The sequence below is a fragment of the Lynx canadensis genome, chromosome A2, assembly GCF_007474595.2.
Source record: "Lynx canadensis isolate LIC74 chromosome A2, mLynCan4.pri.v2, whole genome shotgun sequence".
Lineage (NCBI taxonomy): Eukaryota > Metazoa > Chordata > Mammalia > Carnivora > Felidae > Lynx > Lynx canadensis.
This window is the reverse complement of record NC_044304.2, coordinates 1,300,227-1,323,413: the sequence shown is the minus strand read 5'-3', so window position 1 is coordinate 1,323,413 and position 23,187 is coordinate 1,300,227. Positions and strand designations below refer to the sequence as shown.

At 64.4% G+C, this 23,187-nt stretch overlaps 1 protein-coding gene across 1 annotated transcript; it reads left to right on the top strand.

The window, feature by feature from the left end:
* The first annotated feature begins 15,754 nt into the window (after positions 1 to 15,754).
* Positions 15,755 to 18,950, top strand: LINGO3 (leucine rich repeat and Ig domain containing 3). The gene has a single exon (XM_030336027.1). It carries the CDS (start codon positions 15,797 to 15,799, stop codon positions 17,576 to 17,578), a length of 1,782 nt encoding a protein of 593 aa, XP_030191887.1. The 5' UTR covers positions 15,755 to 15,796; the 3' UTR covers positions 17,579 to 18,950.
* Positions 18,951 to 23,187: the final 4,237 nt, after the last annotated feature.

Here is a 23,187-nt window from a genome sequence, read left to right as displayed (position 1 = left end):
ACGTGTTGGAGCTTTCTACGGTTTCTGGGGCTGACTGGCCTACGAACCGGACCCCAGGACTGACTGCCCTGCCCAGTGTCTGGGTCCACGTTGTGGATTCCCACCGCCCTCCTGCGCGATCGGAAGAGGGCAGGATGTCCCTGCTCCTGTCACAGTCCGCTGGCTTGGTGACACCACGGTGCCATGTGGTCCCTGAAGGCCAGTCCCGGTCGCCGGGGGTTTGCTCGGTGTTACAGCAGAAAGTGAGGAGGACCACGCGGTCCTCCCAGCTGAGGTCACCCGTCTGAGTCAGCTCACAGATTCCCCCCCCCCGTAAATCCGTCAGGGTCATCAGACAGACGACCCAGCGCCCAGGGCATCGTAGCGGGCAGGGAAGCTCCTTCTGACTTGGCTGTGGTGACGGAGGACGGACGGGTTGGCAGGCGCCGGGCCCGAGGCGAGGGGGCATCTCCGTGGCTCCTGGGTCGTTCCCCGAGGGGAGCTACAGACAGAAATCCCTCCCTGGAGCCACGAGCCAGAGGACCCCATCCGGCCACGTGCGCCTTGCACTTGTCAGATGGCTCCAGAGGGCCGTGAAGGCCGGGGCGTAGGGGGTCTCCGTCCATTTCTGGTCTCTTACGGAAGAGGTGAACCTGTGGTGTGGTTAGGACCCATTTTCCCGCCAGACTTCCCGCCCTCCGGCTTATGTTGGGGCCGAGCCGTGTCACAAACATGGAGAAGCATTTTTCTTTTTTTTTTTTCTAAAGTTGTTTAAAAAAAAAATTTTTTTTTTAATGTACTTATTTTTGACAGAGAGAGTGCAAGCATGAGCCAGGGAGGGGCAGACAGAGAAGGAGACACAGAATCTGAAACAGGCTCCAGGCTCTGAGCCGTCGGCACAGAGCCCGACGCGGGGCTCGAACCCACGAACCGCGAGATCGTCACCCGAGCTGAAGTCAGATGCTTAACCGACTGAGCCCCCCAGGTGCCCCTGGCTCTGGTTTTTTTAAGATTTTATGTATTTAAGTAATCTCCACACCCAACATGGGGCTCGAACTCACAGCCCCGAGATCAAGAGTCTCCCACTCTTCCGGGCACCCCCGAGTGCCCCTCCACGTCCCCCTTTTGTTGCCCCACTGCTCCTGGGTTTCCAGCTCACTGTCCCTTATTGTGACTCTGTTAAAACAGCGTCAAGGAGAGCCCCAGGGTTCTGGATGGCGAGCCTGGTTCCACAAAAGACCACCAAGGAATTGAAACAGAGACGTTTATTCCTCACAGGACCCGTGGGCGGTACGGGGCCTGGGAGAGCCTGGCCGGGAGCAGGACCCACACGAGACTTTACTAGGGTCCGTGGGTGGAGTGTTTTGGGGTCCCTGCACTAAAGCTGGTTTGGTCACTTCAACCAAGAAAGAGCAGGGGTTTGGCAAGCTCCGTGGGGGCTTATCTAAGGGGCCCCCACAGGGAGGCCTGGGGGGGGCATGTCCCAGGGCAGTTGTGGGGGCGGGGGGGGCTCGTACTTCCTCGTGTCCCAGATGCTGCTCTCCAGGGCGCATGCCCGCCTGAGGGACCAGTTCTAGGCCCCCCCGCAGGCCACGTGGCCGAACAAAATGGATGCCGAGGCATGAAGGCCGCAGAGCAGCAGGGCTAGACTCTGGACTCCCCACTGGCCTCCGCCGCCCTTGGGCCCACGGAACTTGTCCTTTGGGGCCCAGCCCTCCCATAACATTTGCCCCGTAGCCTGGATTTGGGGCCCCCTGGTCTCCCCAGCCCGATGGCGGAACCTGTGTTTGGGGACCCCGTATCCCAAGGGCACCACGCACAGTGCGAGGAAAGTGTTGACTCAGAAAATAATAACCAACAACCTCTGACAGTCGAGAGGGATTCGCTGTTACTACTTTTTTTTTTCTTTAAGTGTATTCACTTATTTTGAGAGAGGGAGTGGACAGAGAGAGGGGGAGAGCGCGAGAGAATCCCAAGCAGGCTCCGCACCGTCCGCGCAGAGCCCGATGCGGGGCTCGAATCCACAAACCGTGCGCCAGATCGTGACCTGAGCCGAAACCGAGAGCCGGGTGCTCAGCCCCCAGGATTCGCTGCTATTATCCCCACTGTTGCAGATGAGGCTACGGGGGCCCAGAGAGGTTAGCTCAAGGTCGCGCGGCAGGGACCCAGCAAGACCCCAGAGATCTGGAACCGGAGCCCAAGGCTTCGATCACTGCACGTTTGATGATTCCACTCCCAGTTACAGAGAGGAAGCCACTTGTCTGGGGCCACGGGCAAGAGGAGGAGGGCTTCTGATTTTAGAAATAATTACTGACGCCTAAGGGCTCCTGCTGGCTTTTCCAGGCGTGAGGGCACAAGAGGGGAAAAGCCCGTGGCCCAGGCACACCCCCACCCAGAGGGGCACACCCCCCGGGCAGGTGGCCACCTCCCTGCCCCCCAGCCCCTCTCATGGCTTCCCCATCTGGAGCTGTGCTCTCCTCCCGGGTGGTCTATCGCCATGGCAACATCCCCAGCACACACACACACACACACACACACACACACACACACACATAAAAGTGGTCGTAACCTTGGCAACCAGGTACTTCCACCCCCCGCCACCTGGGACGCTTGACCCCCTTCCCACAGTCCCCACACCCCTATGGTGGCATCTTGCTGGGGATGCTGGGCCCAGAGAGGCCACCAGGGTGGCTGAACCCCCCTCCGCCATACTGCTGGACGCATCGGAGCAGCGCACTCCAACGCGCACGTTCTAGCTGTTTGCTGAGCACCTACTAGGTCCTCTGGGACATGGCAGCCTGCGAGACAGGCGTGGTCCCTGCCCTCGGCAGGCACTCCCTTGGGACAGGAAGCGGGGAGATGCTGGCCAAGGACAGAGAGGGGAAGACAGGCAGCGGCTTTGGGGAGCGGTACTTAGAGGAACACCAGGGTGCCACTTCCCTGCTCAGAATCCCCACCTCTGGGGTTCCCTCAACATCACTGGGTCACTCAGTCATTCAACCAGGATCGGCCACAGGGAAACAGGATTAAATCAGGAAATTGCAGAGAATCTTAGCTGGGGAGAGCGCCGAGGAGGAGGGGACCGGAGGAGCCCTGAGTCAGGGGAAGGGCGGTGCAGGCAGAGGAGCGGCCGTGCAAAGGTCCTGAGCTGCGTGTGGGCGAGGCCTGCCCCTGCCCTTCAGCGCCCACACACCGGGCAGAGCAGCCAGCACCCTGGTGTGCCCTCTGTCATTGGGAGTGGCGTCTGTGCGGGTCTAGGAGATGGGGACTGCTCTGACTCCCGCGTCACAGGTGTGGAAACTGAGGCTGGAGGGGCGTCTCCCACAGCCCCATCGCCAGGCAGTGGTGGCAGGATCTAGACTGGAAGCCTGGCCCCCACTCCAGGTCACCTCTCAGCCTGCTGGACTCATCTCCAGTGCCCTTCCTCGGGGAAGCGGCCCTGTCCCCCGCCCGGGTTGGGCACCGGGTGTCTCTGCTGATATTTCCACCCCGCTCCATGACTATTCCGTGACTCCGCTTCCCCCGCCAGCCTTGGTGAGCCCCCTCGTTTCTCTGAGGGTCTCCTCCCTCCAGCACTTTGCCTGGTATACAATAGGTGCTCAGTAATGCTTTCCGCCAAGAGCACTGAGAAGCAGGTATCAGGAGAAGCAGGCATCAAAGGGAGACACAGAAGCTCAGAGAAGGGAAGTGACCTCCCCGAGGTCACACAGCACATACGCGGTGATGACTCCTCTGTGCAGTGTTCTAGGCTGGTCATGGGGGTGGGGAACCATGAGGGACGGCCGCCCACATCCCCCTTCCGGACCTCTCTGTGGCCAGGAAAGGAGCCATCCCCCCACCCCCCCGTCCTGTGGCGGGGGGGGGGGGGGGCCTGGCCTGCAGCCTCCTGAGATGCGGTTTCTGGGCCTCCAGCCAACGCGACAGTCTGGGAACGGAGCCTGCTTGAGTCACAGGTGGCTGAGCTGACACCAAGCTGCCATCGAAGCAGCTGGGTGGATGCAGAGGGCAGGGAGGGCTGGGGTGCCGTCTCTGAGCCTCACTTTGCTCATCTGGGAAATGGGGATGGTAGAAGGGTCCACCCTGGGACAGCGAGCGGAGCAAGTAGCAAAGGGCCTACGATTGAAATGAGCTGGGCACTGGCGTTATTAGCCAGATGGGGAAGAGGACGCCCCCAACCCCGTCCTCTGCCCCCGGGGCCCCCGATCTGCGGAGATGTCCACCTCCCAGTGAGCGAGCCCTCCGAATGGGGCAGGCCGGTCCCGGAGGCTAAAACACCCCACTCCTTGTCCTACTTCCGCCCTGTCCCGCTTGCAAGGGGAGCCACGGGACCCCAGCCTGGGAGTTTTCACCCTGACGCTCCCTGGTTCTGGAGTGTGTTCTGAAAAGACCCCTCTCATCAGACAGGGAGGCCCCCCTCCTACCTTGAGGCTCCCAAGCACAGGGGCACCCACTGGTCCCCAAACTGTTCGCGGTAGTGACAGTGAAAGGCTCTGAGCACGCTGCCTCCGCCAGGCCGAGGGTGTCGGTGGGAGAGCCCTCGTACTCAAACACACACAGGTGACTGCAGACTAGCCAAAGGAAGGATGGAGGGAACGGCATTGCAGGCAGAGGGAACAGCAAATGCAGAGGCCCTGAGGCTGGCAGCAGCTCGGGTGCTTGAGGAAGAGCAGGAAGGGGAGGGTGGGAAGAAAGGGGGTGCCGCGGATCCAGAAACACACACTCAGTTTAGACACGATCCTGAGGGCAATAAGGAGCCACGGTCGGTTCTGGAGCACAGTGGTTCGGTTGCCTCTGGGGCCCATGTGGGGAGCCGCCCTGAGCGGAAGAGGCTGGGGCAGGTGTACATGTGCCAGGCCCAGACGGAGGAGGAGGCCTCGAGGAGGGGGCAGGTCCCCGAGCGGCCCAGCCGGGGCGCCCCTGCGTTTCCTGCGCCACCGCCGCAGCAGGCCCACCAGGGCCACCGCTCCAGGGGTCCTCGGACTGGCGCCAACGCGGGCAGCGCGCACACTGACCGCACGCGTCCGGAGGCCCGCTCGCGTCCCCGCCCTGCGCCCCGGCGCGCGTCCTGCCACCTGCGCGTCACGTGGCCCCGCGCACCCCGCACACACTTGCGGCCCCCGCGCCGTGTCACCCCGCGAGCGGGCGGCGCGCACGGCCCGGCGCAGCCCCGTCGCGCCCCCGCCCCGCCAGCCGGGGTATGGCGTCGGGGCGTCGCGCGCGGGGGCGCGCACGGCGGCCCGGTAGGCGGCGGCGGCGGCGGCGGCTCGTGTCGGCTCGGGGCGGCCCTCGCGCCGCAGCCCGCGCCGTGTCCGCGGCGGAGCCGCCCAGGTGAGTGGCCGCGCGGGCCGGCGACCCCGCTCCGCCCGCGCGCCGCAGCCCCCCACCCACCCACCCCCGCGCGCCCCCGTCCTCGCCCCGGGGCACTCGCCCTGCGCCGCCCCTCCTGGGCGCATCGCTCCCCGCCAGACCCCCGGCGCTCCCCCTGGAAACTTTGGGGGCCACTCCCCACGCTGGGGTCCCCTCGTCCCTCCCCTGGGGCGCTGAGGAGCGCGGAGCCGGGTGGGCGTCTCTCTGGGGCGGCGAGGACACCAGGAAGGATGCGCTCCCTTCCAGGGGGGAAGAAGGGAGCACTGGCAGGGTCCTGGGGTGGGGGGGTGCTGTTGGAAGACGGCGGGGATAGGGGCTTCACCCCTGCAGCGAGGTCTGGGCCAGCCTGGAGGTTCTGAGGTGCCAGGACAGAGAAGGGGGCGTTTGGGGTCCACACCAGACAGGCGCCCTCTCTTGGGCTGGGGACAGCTCAGTCCGGTGGGGAGGCATTTGGGGGTGCAGGGCTGAGCCCTCTGCGCTGTGGGCCTGTGTCCAGACAACACCAAGGATGGGGCGGAAACCTTCTTTCTATCCCCTGAGTTTGGGCCTGGGTGCCCCCTGGGCCGTGGGGCCTGGCCGGTGAGCCCCATTCAACAAGTTGGGGCGAGGGGGGACAGTGCCCTGTGCCTCCGTCTGGGCCCAAGAAAAGACCCGGTCCTTACTTGCAAACCGCTTTAATAACTGCTTTCCTCAAAGCGTGCTCCGGGCGCGAAAGACCCAGGCACCGCAGCCCCCCAGTTCTGAGGTTCGGGCCCCGACGCTGCATTACGAACAAGCAACCCCCTGGTGGATCCATGTGTGCACAGAGGTGGTTGAGAACCTCTTGTTTCTGGCAGGGGGTGGGAAGGGGGTGTCTGGTGTGACGTGACATCGGGCTGAGGGACCATCTGGGACTCGATGGGTGAGGGGACCTCTGGACCGGCAGGGCAGTGAGACCCGGAGCAACCCAGGAGGCCTCCCTGGACGGGGTGTGAAGGCTGCAAAGAGCGTGGTAGTTGAGGGACAGAAGGCAGGGGACACAGGGTCTCAGTGTGGATGAGGCGGTGGGCAAGGAGGGGCTTGTCTGTGTCAGGAGTATCGGCCGAGGCGCGCTACGGGCACCTCTGAGCCAAAGCAGCTGCCGTCTGGGGCAGGTTGTGAACTGGGAGACCCCAGAGACGTCCTGCACTCCACCTGGACGGCACGGGGTGACGGCGCAGCCCCGGGACGGGGGTTCGGAAGGGCCGGAGCCAGCCTCCCGCACCCGGTCTTTCCTTCGTTCCCCGTCCCGTCTGGTGACTTCCGGCATAGGATGGCCCCTCTCTGAGCTCCAGCTCTGAGGCTGACCTAACAGACGGGTGCGCGCCGGGCCCGGTGGCTGCTGGGTCCCCACAGCTCTGCCTGGTGTCCGCTCAGCCTCAGTGTGCTCTTCTGTACAATGGGGGCGGCTCCTAGCCGCCCCCAGACGGAGCCCGGGATCTGAAGGTGCCTCGCTGAGTGGGCACGGAAGGCAGATGTGAGCCAGCAGCCCGACTACTCTTCCCACAGTGCTGTCATTCCTGGGCACCCCTGAGTCACCACCTCGTCACCAGGTAGACAGCCTCTCGGGGAACTCTCCAGGCAAAGCTCGCCCCAGGTGGGCCTGAGTGAGCCGTCATCATCTTCCCGCGTCAGTCCCGGGCCTCAGAAGAGCGTCCTCTGCCCTCCAGCGGGGCTCTCGCACTTAACGGAAAGGAGCTGGCACGTCCAGACGTTGACTCTTAAGCTTAGTGAGGCTAGATGCGCCGGGGATCACTCTGACCCTCAGTCTCCTTTTCTCCGAATGGGCTTCATTCCTGCCACCCTCGCGGCTGGGCTGGCGGCTGAGCGGCCACGGTCTATGGTGAGCATTTCAAAAAGTAGTTCCGATCTAGAAGCCTCACCTGTAGAGGGCAGTTGACAGTGCTCGCGCACAGGCTGCAAGGAAAGTGGGTCGGGAGGCCCCCAGCCCCCCAAGGGGTTAAGGGACTGTCGGCAGACGGGAGACTAATTAGAGCTTAATGAATTGTCATGGATGAAAGCCCCAGGAGGGTGTGGATCTAGGACACACAGCTCACCAAACGGCAGAGGGGGGGTCGGCCGCGTGTCCCCAAAAGCAGGGCCTCAGAGGGCCGGGTGCTGCTGCGGCTGGGCCCCCACCTTCCGAGTCTGTCTATAGAAGCTTAAGTGGGGGACGTTTCTAGACCCTGCCAAAGCAAACTCCCCGTGCTCCCTCCTGCCCCCATTGTGTGTGGGGGGGCAGGGGGGTCCAGCTGCCAGCTTCCACCGTCTGCACCGCCCCCCGCCCCCCGGCTGCCCCGTGGGTTCAGCTGTGGCCTCCAGGGGGACCTTGCCCGGCCTTGCCCTAGGCAGTCCTCAGCATCCCCTGGCCTGGCAGGGGTGGGAGGATGTGTCTCCTGTGGCCTGGACGGGGAGCAGGCTCACTCAGAACAGAGGAGGTGGGTGGAAGGTTCTGGGGGCCTGGCCAGGCCGCCTCTGTCCCAGGGGAGGGGCGCGGGTACCCCAGCCACACTCTCCTCCTCCTTGGCCTCAGAGCTTGATGGCAAATTAGTCCCCGGACAGTTTGGGGGTGGGGGGAGGGCTCTGCAATTGCCCAGGTCCCGCCGTGATGGACAGATCTCAGGGCCCCTCCCCGTGGGCCCCCCCACCCGTGAGCTGGTGCTGAGGCCGTTGCTCTCCCCAGCCCCTGGAAGGAGGCCCACAGCTCCGCGGGGACCTCCGCCCACCTCTTCGAGACCACACGCCTCTCCCGGGCCACTGTCACAAACGGCCACCAACCCAGGGCTTAAAACCACACACACTGGTTCTCTGACAGCTCTGGGCTCAGAAGTCCTAAGACCCAGGCGTGGGCGGGGCCGGTTGCCCCCGGGGCCCCAGGGAGCCCCGTCTCCCCCCTTTTCCGGCTTCCAGAGGCGCCGCATCCTGGGCCCACGGCCCCTCCTTCCTCACGGCCGGCGGTGCGGGGTCCGCCCGGCTCTCTGCCTCGCTCTCGTGGGGACCTCGTGGGGATGCTGGGCCCCCCCCGCCAGTCATCTGGGACAGTCTCCCCATCTTGAGGTCAGCTCAACGGTATCCTTAAGGTCATTGGCAAACGGGATCCTGGTGGCCACCTAGGGCGACATTCAGGGGTTCCAGGGAGTAGGGCGACATTCAGGGGTTCCAGGGAGCAGGTTATAGGCATCGTAGGAGTGGCCGTTCCGCCAGCCCTCCCGTTCAGGTCAACTCGGCGAGGCCTCCCCAGGCCTTGTGGGACCAAGCATCAGATCGTAACAGACCCCCCCCCCCACTTTTCCCAAACCATCCTGCTGCCGGTAACCATTTTCACGATTCCTGTCTGCTTGCCCCCCCAACACGACGCCCCGGGAGGGAACCGGACACGAGAGGCCACACGGGGTGTGAGTCCACGTGTGCGAAACGTGGGGGCTGGGGAGGGGGGTGGAGGTGATGGCTGATGAGGACGGGGATTCCTTTTGGGGAGATGGAATGTTCTGGAATTGCAGAGAGGTGATGGTTGCACGACACCGTGAGGGAACTAAAGACGCCGAGTTAAAAACTTGAAACGGGACACATGCGGCCACAGAGGCCCAGCCCCGGTCGGGACCCGCCACACAGTAGGTTTCAGGAGGAGAAATGGACACACAGGGTGACTGGCTAGCTGGGTGTCTCCACGCCCCAGACCCCCGTCCGCGGTGACCGCAGCCGCCCTGCAGAGGGCCTGGTCATGGCGGTGACACTCTGTCCTTGCAACACAAGTCACCTGCCCACTGGACGCGGGGCCGGGATGGCTCGGCCCCCGAGGGATTTGCATTTAGGTGGGAAGAAGGGCGGGGAGGTTCGGGCGACCAGCCCCCTGAGTGCTCGCCCGGCTGGAAAACGGGGTGGCAGAGGCCCCGGACTGCAGCGGGGGGGGGGGGGGGGGCTCCCGTCACCTGGCCACAGCAGGGAGGAAATGCCCTTCGGCCCTCATCCCGGCGCCCAGGCTGGCCGACCCCAAAGCTTTGTGTGGTGTGGGAGGAGGGGCTGCGGTCCCGGGGGCCCCACCGTCCTGCCCGGCTGGCCCAGGGCAGGCCCCTGGGTCTGCGGAGCTGGCAGAGGTCGTGGTTCTGTGGAGGACGGGGGTCCCCTGACCCTGGGAGAGCCGTGGAGAACGGGGCGTGGGCCCGAGTCTTGGATCTGCTTGTCACCTGCTCTGTGGCCCTGGCCGGGTGGCTTCCCCTCTCTGGGCCTCTGCTCTCCCGTCTGTAACACAGGCTGATAATCAGCTCACTTCCTCCTGGGGCGTCAAGTGCGCGCCTGCCGTGTGCCGCGCATCCGTAGATGGGGCTGTCACCTGGGGTGGTCCTGCCTCCCCGTCTGGGGACGTCTGTGGTTGTCATGACTGGCGATGCCCCTGGCGTCGAGCGGGTGGGGGCCGGGGACGCTGCTGAACACCCCGCAGGGCCTGGGACGGCCCCCCGGAGAATGACGTCACCCCTCAGTGGTGACGGCTGTCATCCAACCCTCCCACATCCCCCGGTGTCATTGTGCAGATGGGAACCCTGAGGCCGCAGAGGACGTCTGTTGAGAGCTCAGGTGTGAGCTGGCCTGCAGTGGGTTGGCGGTGGCCCAGCAGTGACAGGAGATCCAGAGCGAGGGAGAGCTGTGATGTGCTCGGAGGTGGGGCTCACGGCACCTGCTGACGGACTGGCTGGGGGCGGGGGGTTGCCACGATCCCAGCTTGTGCGGGAGGCGGGGCGGGGCGGTGGAGCGGGGACGGCTCCCCGTTGCCTGGGTGCTGCACCCCCCCCCCAGGAGAGGTCGGGCATGCGACCGGGTCCCCAGGACTGGAGCTCAGGGGAGACGTGCTGCCCGAGACACAAAACCAGGGTCATCAGCTAACAGTGGCAGTTAGTCTGGGCAGCCGGGAGGAGGGGCCCCAGGTGGGTGCCAGGTGCTGGGCAGGGCGGGGACGCAGGGTCTGGGCGCAGGTGCGCGTCACCTCCCCCAGGGCCGCGGCCCCGGGGGGCAGAGAATGGTGAAGCGGTCCCACCGCCCCGCCTGTGCCCTGGCCCGCCCTTCCTGCAGCATCTGCTCTGCTGACCCTCTCGCCTCCCGCAGGGAACGGGCCCCGGGCCCTAACGACCCCGCAGAGGCAGGACCCGAATCCAGACCTCTACCGGAGAGGGAACCCAGGGTCCCGGCCTCCTGACGCCACCCTGAGGCCCCGGGAGAGGAAACCGGTCTGCAGAGGGACCCTTCCTTCCCGGGGTGCCCAGCCCTTCGACCATCCGAGAGCGACAGACACAGGGGGTACCCAGGACCTCCGGGGGAGGCGTCAGAAGCTCCGGCCCCCCACGCCCCCGCCCCCGTGGAGACGACGAGGCCGCGCCTGAGAGGAGGTTTCGGGTGACGAGCTGGGTCCCAGCTTGGGCGGCCCCGCTCCTGTGACAGGCAAGGCACAGAGAGGGTGCACTGCTCATCACAGGTCACAAGGGGCGGGGACGGACAGCACCTGCTGTACCGTAGAAGACGGGCCAACCTCTCGTCGCCTGATGCCTCCTTCCAGATTTCGTCCTTACCCATATCCTGTGCCGGCTAATTTTTGAGAATTCTTTCCAGCTTAAAAACAACTTAAAATTTTAAACAGTCCGCCCTCCTCTCTGGCCTCAGCGCCTTGCCTGGACCGCGTGGCCCCCGCTCGCAGCGTTTGCCCCTGATGTGCCCTCCACCCGACCGCCCCCCCCACCCCGAGCCATCTGCTCGGTCTCTGATGGAACATTCCTCTCTCGGTAGATTAGATCTTCGCAGCCCCCTCGCCACGCCGTCCCTTCCCTGGATATACGTTTCTCCGCCGGCGGCCCCGGGAGGCGGGAGAGGGCGCGTGCATTTACCTCCTTTGATATCGTTCGGCTCCGAGAAAGCGAGCTCTCGGTCTTCCGTGCTCCGTGTCCCCCGGACCTGGAAGATGTTCCCCACATGGTAGGTGTTTGTTGACTGACTGGTGGACAGAGGCAGTGAATGAGGGGAAACAGCGTTATGGTGTCTCCAGAGGTGACAGCAGAAGTCATTCTTAAGGACATCCCCGAAGCTAAGGTAACGTTGTATGTCAACTATACTCAATTAAAAAATTCTTAAAAACTAGGACCAGAAGCAGAGCCGTGTTGCAAATCGTAGCCGGCTTCACCCGAGACCGTCCCCTGCCACCTCTGATGTGCTGTGTGGACCAGAGCAGGTGACTTAGGTTGCTTTGAGCCTCAGTGTTCCTGTCTGTAAAGTTAAGGTGACAGCAGCGTGTCCCCCCTCCCCATGCGTTTGTTGTGGGACCATCCAGGTGGAGCCCTGACCCCAGGGCTGGCACAGAGCAGAGGCGTTTGCCCTGAGGAGGAGGAGGGGGAGGTTCACAGTCCGGCTGACGGGAGACCAGCAATAAACAAGGGTTTAATAGCATTTAGAGAGACTAGGAAGGGGGCACCTGGCTGGCTCCGTCAGTGGAGAGTGCAACTCTTGCGTTTGAGCCCCACTTTGGGTGTAGAGCGTGCTTAAAAAAAATAGACGAGGATGGGGACCGTAGTACAGAGAGTCACCAGGGAGAGAGCCATGCAGGGAAGGTGTTCCAGGCAGAGGGAACATCGTGTGCAAAGGTCCTGGGGCAGGACCTGTCTGGCGTGTTGGAGGGACAGCACGAAGGCCCGTGTGGCTGGAGCAGAGTGAGCGAGGGGGAGAGAGGGAGGAGGGGAGGGCAGAGAGGGGACGGGGGCAGGTCGTGCAGGGCCTTGGGGGCCTCAGGGAGGACTGAATTATACTCGAGGGGGCTGAAATTCTCTGCTGCAGAAAGAACCAAGCAGGCAGTTCTGCCCGCGCAAGGAATCTGTTTGGGGGCTGAGCCATACCGCCCATTTCCTCGTTGGGGCAAAGCCAGAGAGGCCCCAAGTCCTTACAGTCAGAGGCCCTGTCCCCAGTTCCCCGGGGAGAGGACAGTTACCCCTTGACCACAGGGAACAGCACGGGCTGGGACAGGGACCTAGGAGTAACCTCACACTCAGGGACTGGTTTAAGGTAGGAAGTTGCCGGAATTGTGAGTCGGGCAGCTGAACAGGGGACCGTCCGTTCTGGCTCTCTTGTCCCCTCCTGGGACACGGCCTCTCCGTGTGCTGTTCAGGGCAACGACATGGGGAGAATGACCTAGAAAAACAGCCTCAGAAGGAAGTTTGCCTTGGGGAAAGACCGTGTCCCTGCAACGCCCGGGCCAGAATTAAGGACAGCTGCAGGGGGAGGGCACAACCAGCCAGCGCTCGGGGGACCCGTGACATCCCGGACACCAGATGATGCTCGCTTTCCTCGCGGTGTGAGCTGAGAGTGAGCAACCCCCTTCCCACCGCTCACGGTGCTGTCCCGTGCGGTGTGCGAGTCCCCAGGCGTTTTGGGGGGGCGCCTGCCCACGGATTCACGCGTCCGCCCGAGTCGAGAATCCCGTTCGCTGTTCTGTGTTCCCGTATTTTGCCGTGAGCAGGGCTATGCTGTCTGTAATCGCTTGGCCAGCCGGTTTGTCTCTAAGCCCCGTCTGACTGCCTTTCTCTGCGGGTCCATCCGTGTCTCCCAGAGCCCCGCCACAACCGGGGGTCACAGCTTACTTCCTCCCCCGCTGATGGACACGTAGGTTAGCCCCAGTCCGCGCTTTCACGCGACGGGCAGCAAACCTGCGTGGCCACGGCGTCTGCTCCCGCGCGGTCTTTGTCAGGGATCCACGGCCCCTCTTGAAGTCTCGCGCCAGTGCCCCGAGACCCCCTTCGCAAAACGCCACAATCGCGGCGGCTGAAAACGACAGGACTGTGTTCTCTCTGTGTTCCGGAGGCCAGAAGCGCAAACTCAAGGGACCCCCCCCCCCCGGGCTGGGCCCCCGCTCAGGGCTCCGGGGGGAGGATCCTCCCTTGCCTCTTCCAGCTCTTGGGGGCGACCGGTGACCTGCGGTGTCCCGTGGCTCGCGGCGCACCCTCCAATCCGCCGACACGGAGCCGTCTTGCCCGCGCGTCTGCGTCCGAATCTCCGCTCTTCATCAAGTCGCCAGTGGCTGGACGAGGGCCGCCTCGCCCCAGGGTGACCCCATCTTCACTGGATGGCACCTGCAGAGCGCAGACTCTCCCCCCGTTACGTGACTCTCCCCCAGCGTTCGGTGGCAGTTACTCGGGGGCTCCGTGTGTTACTTCCCCAAAGGGCCCAGGAAGGCAGGCGCTGGCCTCACAGATGTTGAGCAGACGAGGATCTGCTGCCTGAGCCCCTGCCGAGCCGGGCCTCTGGGGACAGCGCGGAAACTGGCAGCCTCTCCTGGGACGAGGGGGGTCGGGGGGGAGCCTTGGGGGGCTGCAGCTGCTAAGATGCCGAAAATAGCGGACCGGCTAACGGGGCAGGCCCCATCCCTGCCATCTGGCTAGAGCCTCCCCACCCGCACCCCACCTTGACCCCCGGGATCTGGGCTGCAGCCCAGAAGAGTGGGGGGAGGGGGAGGGGGCGGCGGGGCCAGCAGGCGAGATGGGCAGGCCCGGGGCCCTGCACGCCCCACGCCATCTGGCCTCCCTCCCCCAACCCCTTCACTCGCTCCTTCTGCCTCAGGGCCTTTGCACTGGCTTTTCCCCCAGCCCGGCCCCTCCCTTCCCCGGACACCGCGGGCACTTCCCTGACCGTCCTTTGTGTCTGCGTTAGCTTCCCGTGGCCGTCACAACAGACTACCACAAACGGAGTGGCTTAAAACAACAGAAATCTATTCTCTCTCAGCCCCGGAGGCCGAGTCTGAAGTCAGTGTGTTGCGGGGCCCCGTCCCCTCCGAAGGAAGGCTCCACGGGAGGATCCTCTCTGCCCCGTCCAGCTTTCGGGGGCTCCCCACGACCCTTGGCTTACTGACCCATCACTTCAACCCCCACCTCGGTCTTCACGTGGCCTCACTCCCTGGGCGCATCCGTGTGTGTCCAAGTTTCCCTCTTGTGATAGGACAGCGGTCAGTGGAACAAGGTCCCGTTCACAGGTACCGGGGGTTAAGCCCCACGTGTCTTTTGGGGGGGGGACACAGGTCCACCCACATCTGGGTCTCAGCTCACGTGTCACCTTTCCAGCTGCACCTCCTTCCCCCGGGATCACCGACTCTTCCTTTCAGAGCACCCGGGGCACATTCTCTGGTCTTGCTGCTTGTGTTGACTGAGCCCCGAAGGTCATCAAGCAGGTGCCGGGTCTAGGCTCTGAGAAACCGGAAGTGATGAAGACAAGTGCCTTGGAGAGGTTACAATCCACAGGGAGCAGACAACGAACAGGGCTTTAACCTGTAATTTCATGTGCTGGTTGGACCGGTGTAGACACAGGGAACTGAGGAAGGGCAAGACGGGTGGAGGGGGGGCCTGGTAAGGCCTCCGGGGGGGGGAGGGCAGGGGGGAATATTTAGACCACCTGTATCCCCACAGGGTGGATGTGAACCCCAGGAGGTCGGGGTCTCCATCTGCCTTGTTCATCAGTGTGTTTGGAGACTGGTATACAGTAGGCAGTCAGTAAGTGTTCTGGGGGGCTGTACCCCAAAATCTAACCTGTATTTGTGAAGTTCTTCCCCAGTTCAATAAATGTTTCCTCTTGCAATTTATTTTTATTAGGGTAAAATTCACATAACACAAACTTGCCCTTTTAAAGTATACATTTCAGGGGCGCCTGGGTGGCTCAGTCCGTTAAGCGTCTGACTTCCGCTCAGGTCATGATCTCGTGGTTAGTGAGTTCAAGCCCCACATCGGGCTCTGTGCTGACAGCTCAGAGCCTGGAACCTGCTTCCCATTCTGTGTCTCCCTCTCTCTCTCTGCCCTTCCTCCGCTTACACTCCCTTTCTCTCTCAAAAATAAACAAACATTAAGAAAATTTAAAGTATACATTTCAGCGGCTTTTAGTATATTCACAGAGCTGTGCCACTATCAGCACCATCTAAATCCAGAACATTCCACAACCCCCAAAAGAAGTCCCGTCCCCGTGAGCTGTCACCCCTCACCCCCTCCCCCGCCCCCCGCTCCCACGAGCCCCCTTCCCGTCCGTGGATGAGCCCGTTCTGGACGTTTCACACCCGCGGACTCACACCCCGCGTGGCCTCTCGTGGCCGGTTCCCTCCCTGAGCGCCGTGTGTTCGGGGTCCGTCCGCGGGGCGGCGGGGGCGGGCGCCTCGCTCCTGCTGGGGACCGAGTGACGTTCCGTGTGGATGGAGCACGTTTTTGTTCATCTGTTGATGGGCGTTTGGGTGGTTTGCACCTGTTGGCCGTGGTGGGCACTGCGGGCACAGGTTTTGTGGGGGCTCGCCCAGGGGCGGGACTGCGGGCCCCACGGCGGATAACCGCGTCTTGCGCACGCGTGCTAACGCTGCCCCCCCCGCCCCCCCCCCGCAACCCTCAGGTGCCCACGAGGATGGTGGCGCGGCCCTAGGCCCAGGCTCCGCACCATGACCTGCTGGCTGTGCGTCCTAAGCCTGCAGCTCCTGCTCCTGCCCGCGGCGCCGCCCCCGGCCGGCGGCTGCCCCGCCCGCTGCGAGTGCACGGCGCAGACGCGCGCGGTGGCCTGTCCCCGGCGCCGGCTGACCGCCGTGCCCGACGGCATCCCGGCCGAGACGCGCCTGCTGGAGCTCAGCCGCAACCGCATCCGCTGCCTGAACCCGGGCGACCTGGCCGCGCTGCCGCTGCTGGAGGAGCTGGACCTGAGCGAGAACGTGATCGCGCACGTGGAGCCGGGCGCCTTCGCCAACCTGCCGCGCCTGCGCGTCCTGCGCCTCCGGGGCAACCTGCTCAAGCTCATCCCGCCCGGCGTCTTCACGCGCCTGGACAACCTCACGCTGCTGGACCTGAGCGAGAACAAGCTGGTCATCCTCCTGGACTACACCTTCCAGGACCTGCGCAGCCTCCGCCGGCTGGAGGTGGGCGACAACCACCTGGTGTTCATCTCGCGCCGCGCCTTCGCGGGGCTGCTGGCGCTCGAGGAGCTGACCCTGGAGCGCTGCAACCTCACGGCGCTGTCGGGCGAGTCCCTGGGCCACCTGCGGGGCCTGGGCGCCCTGCGGCTGCGCCACCTGGCCATCGCCGCCCTGGAGGACCAGAACTTCCGCAGGCTGCCCGGCCTGCTGCACCTGGAGATCGACAACTGGCCGCTGCTGGAGGAGGTGGCCGCCGGCAGCCTGCAGGGCCTCAACCTGACCTCGCTGTCCGTCACGCACACCAACATCACCGCCGTGCCGGCGGCCGCGCTCCGCCACCAGGCCCACCTCACCTGCCTCAACCTGTCCCACAACCCCATCAGCACGGTGCCGCGCGGCTCCTTCCGCGACCTGGTCCGCCTGCGCGAGCTGCACCTGGCCGGCGCCCTGCTGGCCGTGGTGGAGCCGCAGGCCTTCCTGGGGCTGCGGCAGATCCGCCTGCTCAACCTCTCCGACAACCTGCTGTCCACGCTGGAGGAGAGCACCTTCCACTCGGTCAACACGCTGGAGACGCTGCGCGTGGACGGGAACCCGCTGGCCTGCGACTGTCGCCTGCTCTGGATCGTGCAGCGCCGGAAGACCCTCAACTTCGACGGGCGGCTCCCGGCCTGCGCCACCCCCGCCGAGGTCCGCGGCGACGCGCTGCGCAACCTGCCCGACTCCGTGCTCTTCGAGTACTTCGTGTGCCGCAAGCCCAAGATCCGCGAGCGGCGGCTGCAGCGCGTCACGGCCGCCGCGGGCGACGACGTGCGCTTCCGGTGCCGCGCCGAGGGCGAGCCCGCGCCCACCGTGGCCTGGGTGACGCCGCGCCACCGCGCCGTGACCGCCGCCGCCGGCGCCGGGCGCGCGCGCGTGCTGCCGGGGGGCACGCTGGAGATCCGCGGCGCGCGCCCGCAGGACAGCGGCACGTACACGTGCGTGGCCAGCAACGCGGGCGGCAACGACACCTACTTCGCCACGCTGACCGTGCAGCCCGAGCCCGCCGCCAACCGGACCCCGGGCGAGGGCCGCAACGACACGCAGGCGGCCGCGCGCTTCCCGCTGGACCTCACCAGCATCCTGGTGTCCACCGCCATGGGCTGCATCACCTTCCTGGGCGTCGTCCTCTTCTGCTTCCTGCTGCTGTTCGCGTGGAGCCGCGGCCGCGGGCAGCATAAGAACAACTTCTCGGTGGAGTACTCCTTCCGCAAGGTGGACGGGCCGGCCGCCGCCGCGGGCCCGGGGGGGGCGCGCAAGTTCACCATGAAGATGATCTGAGGGTCCGGGCGCCCCCACGCGGGCGCGGCTGACACCACCTATGCATTTCCCGGAGCGGGGGGCGGGGCCTCCCTCCCCGCGGCCGCCCCCTGGCGGAACTTCCCCTTTTTTTGTAGAGACCCGACCACAGGACTTTTTTCATCAGGACGCATTTTTGCATTGTTTCGCAAAGCATTTTCTAAAGGTTTCACCCCGTCTTCCTGCCCCCGCCGGGGTCCCGAGCTGGGCGGGGTGGGAGTTCGGAGCCGCCGGAGCCGCCCCCCCCCCACCTCCTCCCCAGAGCAAGTAGTTCACACGGGGGGGGGGGGGGGGGGGGTGGTCCAGCGCGCGGAGGGCAACCCGGCCCCCGGGGAAGGCCCGCGAAAGCCCATACGGGCCACACCCGGATGCCCCACACCGCACCTCACATCCAGCGGCACACACGCGTTCGCACCAAGGACACACAACCGACACCCAGCTCCGAGACCGAGCGCTCACACCTCCGACCCGCCTGACCCTGAACAGGTGCGCCCGGCCGCTGAGCTCCCGGCGGGCCTGCCCGCCTCTCGGCTCTCGGGAGACCACCGCTCACACCTGGGACACACCCCACTCGCACTCAGGACACTCGCAGCTGACACACGGCCCACCCGAGACACACGGCCCACCCTTGGGACGTGCCCGGCCTACGCTGGGAACACAGTCGGCTCCCAGCCAGGACTCGCTCGGCTCACCCAGCTCCTGATCAACCGGGCATCTCGGGGGCGGAGGAAAGTCTGGCTGAGCACGTGAATGCTCCCCCCAGGGGCCCAGCACACGGCATGCTAGCCCCCCGTCTCCGCCCCCAGACTCCCTCCCACCGGGACCCCTGGCCCAGCAGGGCGGGCTGCCCACTACAAGCCATTTCCCTAGCGCCCTCCGGCACCCCTAACGGCTGCCACCTGCTTCCTGTGCCCATGCCACACGGGAGGCACAGCTGCCCTGGCCCCTGGCTCGGGAGCATGGCCTCTGGGGTGACCCTCCACCCTGAGTTCACACTACGGCTGAGCCAGCCTCAGATGAGCCCCGAGGGTGGCCCTACCGTGCCCAGCCCTGTGACCCACCGCCCGTGTGGGGAGCGAGGCCAGAGAGTGTGGGAGGTTCTTGGGGTCCCCGTTAGGTGCGCTACAGGGGCAGCCATGGAGAACGAGGCCAGGACAGGGTGCAGGCTGCAGGGGGGGGTCTGGACCCAGCTGTTGGGAGCAGAGGTCCCTCGGTGCCTGCCTCTTTGGGGCAGAACTCGCGCTAAAGATCAAGGGAGCCGAGGGCAGACTACAGCTCAGGCTGAGGAAGAGCTTGCCCAAGGTCACTGCCCCTTTACTCTTCAGATAGCGAGTTCCCCGCCACTGGGGGTAAGCAACAGGAACTGAGGTTTTGCAGAAATATTCAGACACCACACTGGCTCCATCCATGACCCTGCCTCTCCCAGGCTGATTATTGCCCCCACCGTCCACCCGGGCCAGATGACAGGGCATCATCGGAGGAAGGGGCGCGGGAGATGTTGTGGGACCCCTCGACTAGTCAGGAGCTTGGCCGCCCGCCAGGAGGTCGGGACAGTATTCTTAAGGACCTTACAGGAAGGCTCGAAACCAGCCCTCTTCCTGCCCACGTGGGTAATTTCATCTGGTGACTGAGAACCGCCCGGGCTACAGTGTCCTCATCTGTAAAATGGGTCTGAGGTCAGATCCCCTGCCGCATATACAGAGGCCAGGCCCATGGATGGGCTTCACGGTTGACTGGGATCCTGGATCCTTCGAGATCTTTCCGAGAGGAGCCAGAGACATAGCTGGGTGAACGCTGGGGGTTTTGGGCAAAGGATTCACACGGAACTCGGAAGGGGGTACGGGCCGTTCTCCCTGGGCTGTGTGGCTGGAAGCCTCGGGACGCCCTGGTCCTTCTCCCACGGCCGCAAACGGGCCAGCGGGGCCGGGTGACGGGCCGCTGACCCCGCCTCAACCTCACTCGTGGCGGACATAGTGACGGCCAAAGGGGGTGTCCTGCGACCCCAAACCCCACCCGAGTTGGGCAGAACTGACTAGTTTTCTTTCCCCCTTCACATCCTCCTAACCTTGGTTGCCATAACCCCAAGGGCCCCTCAAAATGACATCCAAGTGCCTTTACCATCATCAAAGATGGGAGGGGTGTGTTCTCACAGCAGCATTAGGACTTGACCGAAAGTCAGCAAAGTGGGATCTCCCACCCCCTCTGCCCAACCCCCATCCCAACATGAACCGAGACCCCCCCCAGCCCCCCATCCTAACAGGAACCAAGACCCCCAGCCCCCCAGCACCCCCCAGCCCCCTAGCCCCGCAGCCCCCTCCTGCTGTATTTGGTTGGAATCTAATAAAATGAAGCTGATTTAATAACAGACTCAGTTTTTTTGTTTTTAATTCTCATGGGAGGAGTGAGGGCAGGAAGCAGTGGCTTCTGGGGTCCCCAGGGGGAACTGTCTCGTTCCAGCCCCGGAGCTGGCCCCAGAGCTGGCCTTGAGCCACAGGTGGGTGGCCAAGTGAGTTTGTGGAGCGACAAACTCAGCGGCCTGCTGAGATGACGTTACAGTAGCACTTCGGGAGCGCCCGTGCTGTTCCCGCGTGCTGTTCCCCAGCTCCTGCCATGCAGGTGACACCCTGGGAGCCGGGTCCTGTCATGACCTCACTTTACAGAGAGGCACAGGGAGGGCCAGAGGATGGAGGGCATCTGCCCAGAGCCCCCAGCTAAGGGGAGGTGGGGCACTCCTGCTGTGCCCTCACAGCTGGCAGCTTCCTCCAGGCCGGGGGTGGGGGCGGGGGTGTCTCTCCTCTTCTAAGGGGTCCCATCGGTTTCCCTGCTTCTGAGGCCTCTGAGAGAAAGCAGGCAGCTTTTTTAAAAAAAGATTTATTTATGTTATGTTCAAGGTGGGGCTCGAACCCACGACCCCGAAATCAAGAGCCACGGGCCCTTCCGACGGAGCCAGCCAGGCGCCTCCGAGAGCAGGCAGCTTTATCCGCACTGCAGAGTGGGGAAACTCGGGCCCAGAGCCCGTCTGAGCTGGAAACTCCGCTCCCGAGAGCCCGCGCTCTTTCTGGAAAGAGGTAGGCCGAGTCAGAGTGGTCAGCAGACTCTGACCTGGGCGAGGTGGCCAGGGGCAGTTCGCAAATGCCACTCGGTGTCACTCCGGGTCTCAGTTCCCCATTTGAAGCTGGGGACGTGTCAGGGCTGTGGGATGCGCCCCCCCCCCCCAATGCCTGATTTAAAAGGAGCCAGGAGGGGCGCCTGGGTGGCGCAGTCGGTTAAGCGTCCGACTTCAGCCAGGTCACGATCTCGCGGTCCGGGAGTTCGAGCCCCGCGTCGGGCTCTGGGCTGATGGCTCGGAGCCTGGAGCCTGTTTCCGATTCTGTGTCTCCCTCTCTCTCGGCCCCTCCCCGTTCATGCTCTGTCTCTCTCTGTCCCAAAAATAAATAAACGTTAAAAAAAAAGTTTTTTTTTTTTTTAAAAAGGAGCCGGGAGGCGAGGGTGCCGGGCCACGGGACCCTCCCTCAGAGCCTCCCTTCCCCTTGAACCGGGTTCAAGGCCCACGATTTCCTGAATCCCGTCTTATTCCAGGGGCGTGGCTGAGGGGTCCTCCTTCCTGGGGCAGCCTAGGCCCAGCTAAAGAGGACCCGGCCTGTTGGTGGCTGGAAACCGAGGAGGGGCCCCTCAGAGGGTGTCCGTGGGGTCCCCCAAAACACAGGACACAGGTCCAGGTAGCACACGTGGGCCCGGGGCAGGGACGCTGAACATCCCCGTCTCGATTTCCCCTCCCAGATGGAGCTAGGAAGGAGGGCAGTTTCCTCCAGCCAGCACCCTCTCCGGGGAGTCCCGGAGCTGTGAGCCCTCGTGACAAAACTTAGTGGCTTAAAACAACTGAGATTCGTTAGTCCTGGAGCTCAAACCTGTAAAATGAGTCAGCAGGGCCAGCTTCCCCCGGGGCCCCGTCTCCCCCCTTTTCCGGCTTCTGGAGGCACCGCATCCTTGGCCGTCGGCCCCTCCTCCACCCTCACAGCCAGCAGCACGGGGTCCGCCCGGTCTCTCTGCCTCCCTCTTGTGAGGACCTGTGAGGACCTGTGAGGACGCTGGGCCCCCAGGAACCCAGGGTCATCACCCCCTCGTCTAACAAGCAGAGCCTCAGTCGCACCTGCAGCCTCAGTTTCCCCGCCACGACACGTAGCAGGTTCGTAGGGTCCGGACATCTGGACCTGGACATCCTGGGGGGCCGTGACCCTGCCCGTCGCAAAAACCAGAGCGTTTTTCTCGGGAAGGCCAGCGGCATGTGAAATCGTGAGCACTTAGCATCCCACGGCCACGCTGGGCCACGCCAGACGCGCAGAGCCTGGCTTCGGCTCCCGCGGGACCCGGTGACCGCTTGTCAGACGGAAGATGACAGTCCCCAGAGGGCCCGACACGGAGGCCGAGCGGCCGGCGGGGGCGGGCACGGGACGACTCACAGGCGGATGGCCAGTTTTCGTGGCGAGCCGAGGCAAGCGGTCCCCGTTCCCGAGCCTCGGGGGAGGCCTGCCCGGTGGGGCTCAGGGGGGTGCCGGCAGTAGGCCCTGTGCTCCCCCCTCCCGCGGAGGGTCGGGGGGCACTGCGGGCACAGGCCGGCTCGAGGCAGGCAGGGGGTCCCCATGCGTCACCTGCTTGTCACCCTGCCCAGTCCTGGTGGAGAAGCCCCTGGAGATCTCACCCCTGTCCCAGGCTGGCCATCTGCTCGCCCCTCCCCCACGCCACCCCCGGCCTGGCCACACGGCTGTCACAGCAGGGCTGGGACCGGGGCGGGGTGGGTGAACCGCTCACCTCGGGCACCGCATCTAAGGGGCGCCCAGAACACTCATCAGGACCAGCATTCCATAAACAAAATTAGTTCATGTCCCGTATGCACAGTGACCGAAACAGTCATCTTTTAGATAAAAACGGGATCTGCCCTGGCGTGACCCCGCCCGGCCCCGGTTCTTAATAAAACTTCATTCACGAAAACAGACCGCCAGCCCGTGGCCAGAGCCAACGAGGCTTCGTAAGTATGACGGTAAAATGTTATTTCTCCGGATTGCCGAGTGGGGTTTGTTTGGCCTCGCCTTAAATCCTGCGCCTGAGGGGAGAGTGTGGCACGGCCCCCCTCCCCCCTGTCGTCGTGGCTCAGAGCCGTGACCTGGCTGCTGGCCCCCAGGGTCTCGTGAAGGGAAGGGCGAGAACCCGCGATCAGGGTTTGGGCAGTGCGGAGGCCGCCTGCTTAGCCCCGCTGGTCCCAGCTGGGACAGCCCAGGATTCGTGGGATCCGGCCCCGACGTTCCTGGAGCCCGCACCCCGCCTCCCGCCGCCGGCGTCGAAGCCCACCCAAATCGCAGCTGGGTGTGGCAGGGGACCCACGAGGAAGGGGTTCACGGAGCGGCTTCATCTGCTTCCGGGGGGGAGTGAGATGATTCCGGCTTTTAAAAGTTTTTAAAATATTTGTTTACGTTTGAGGCAGAGAGAGACAGAGCACGAGTGGGGGAGGGGCAGAGAGAGGGGGAGACCCGGAATCCGAAGCAGGCGCCAGGCTCCGAGCGGTCAGCACAGAGCCCGATGCGGGGCTCGAACCC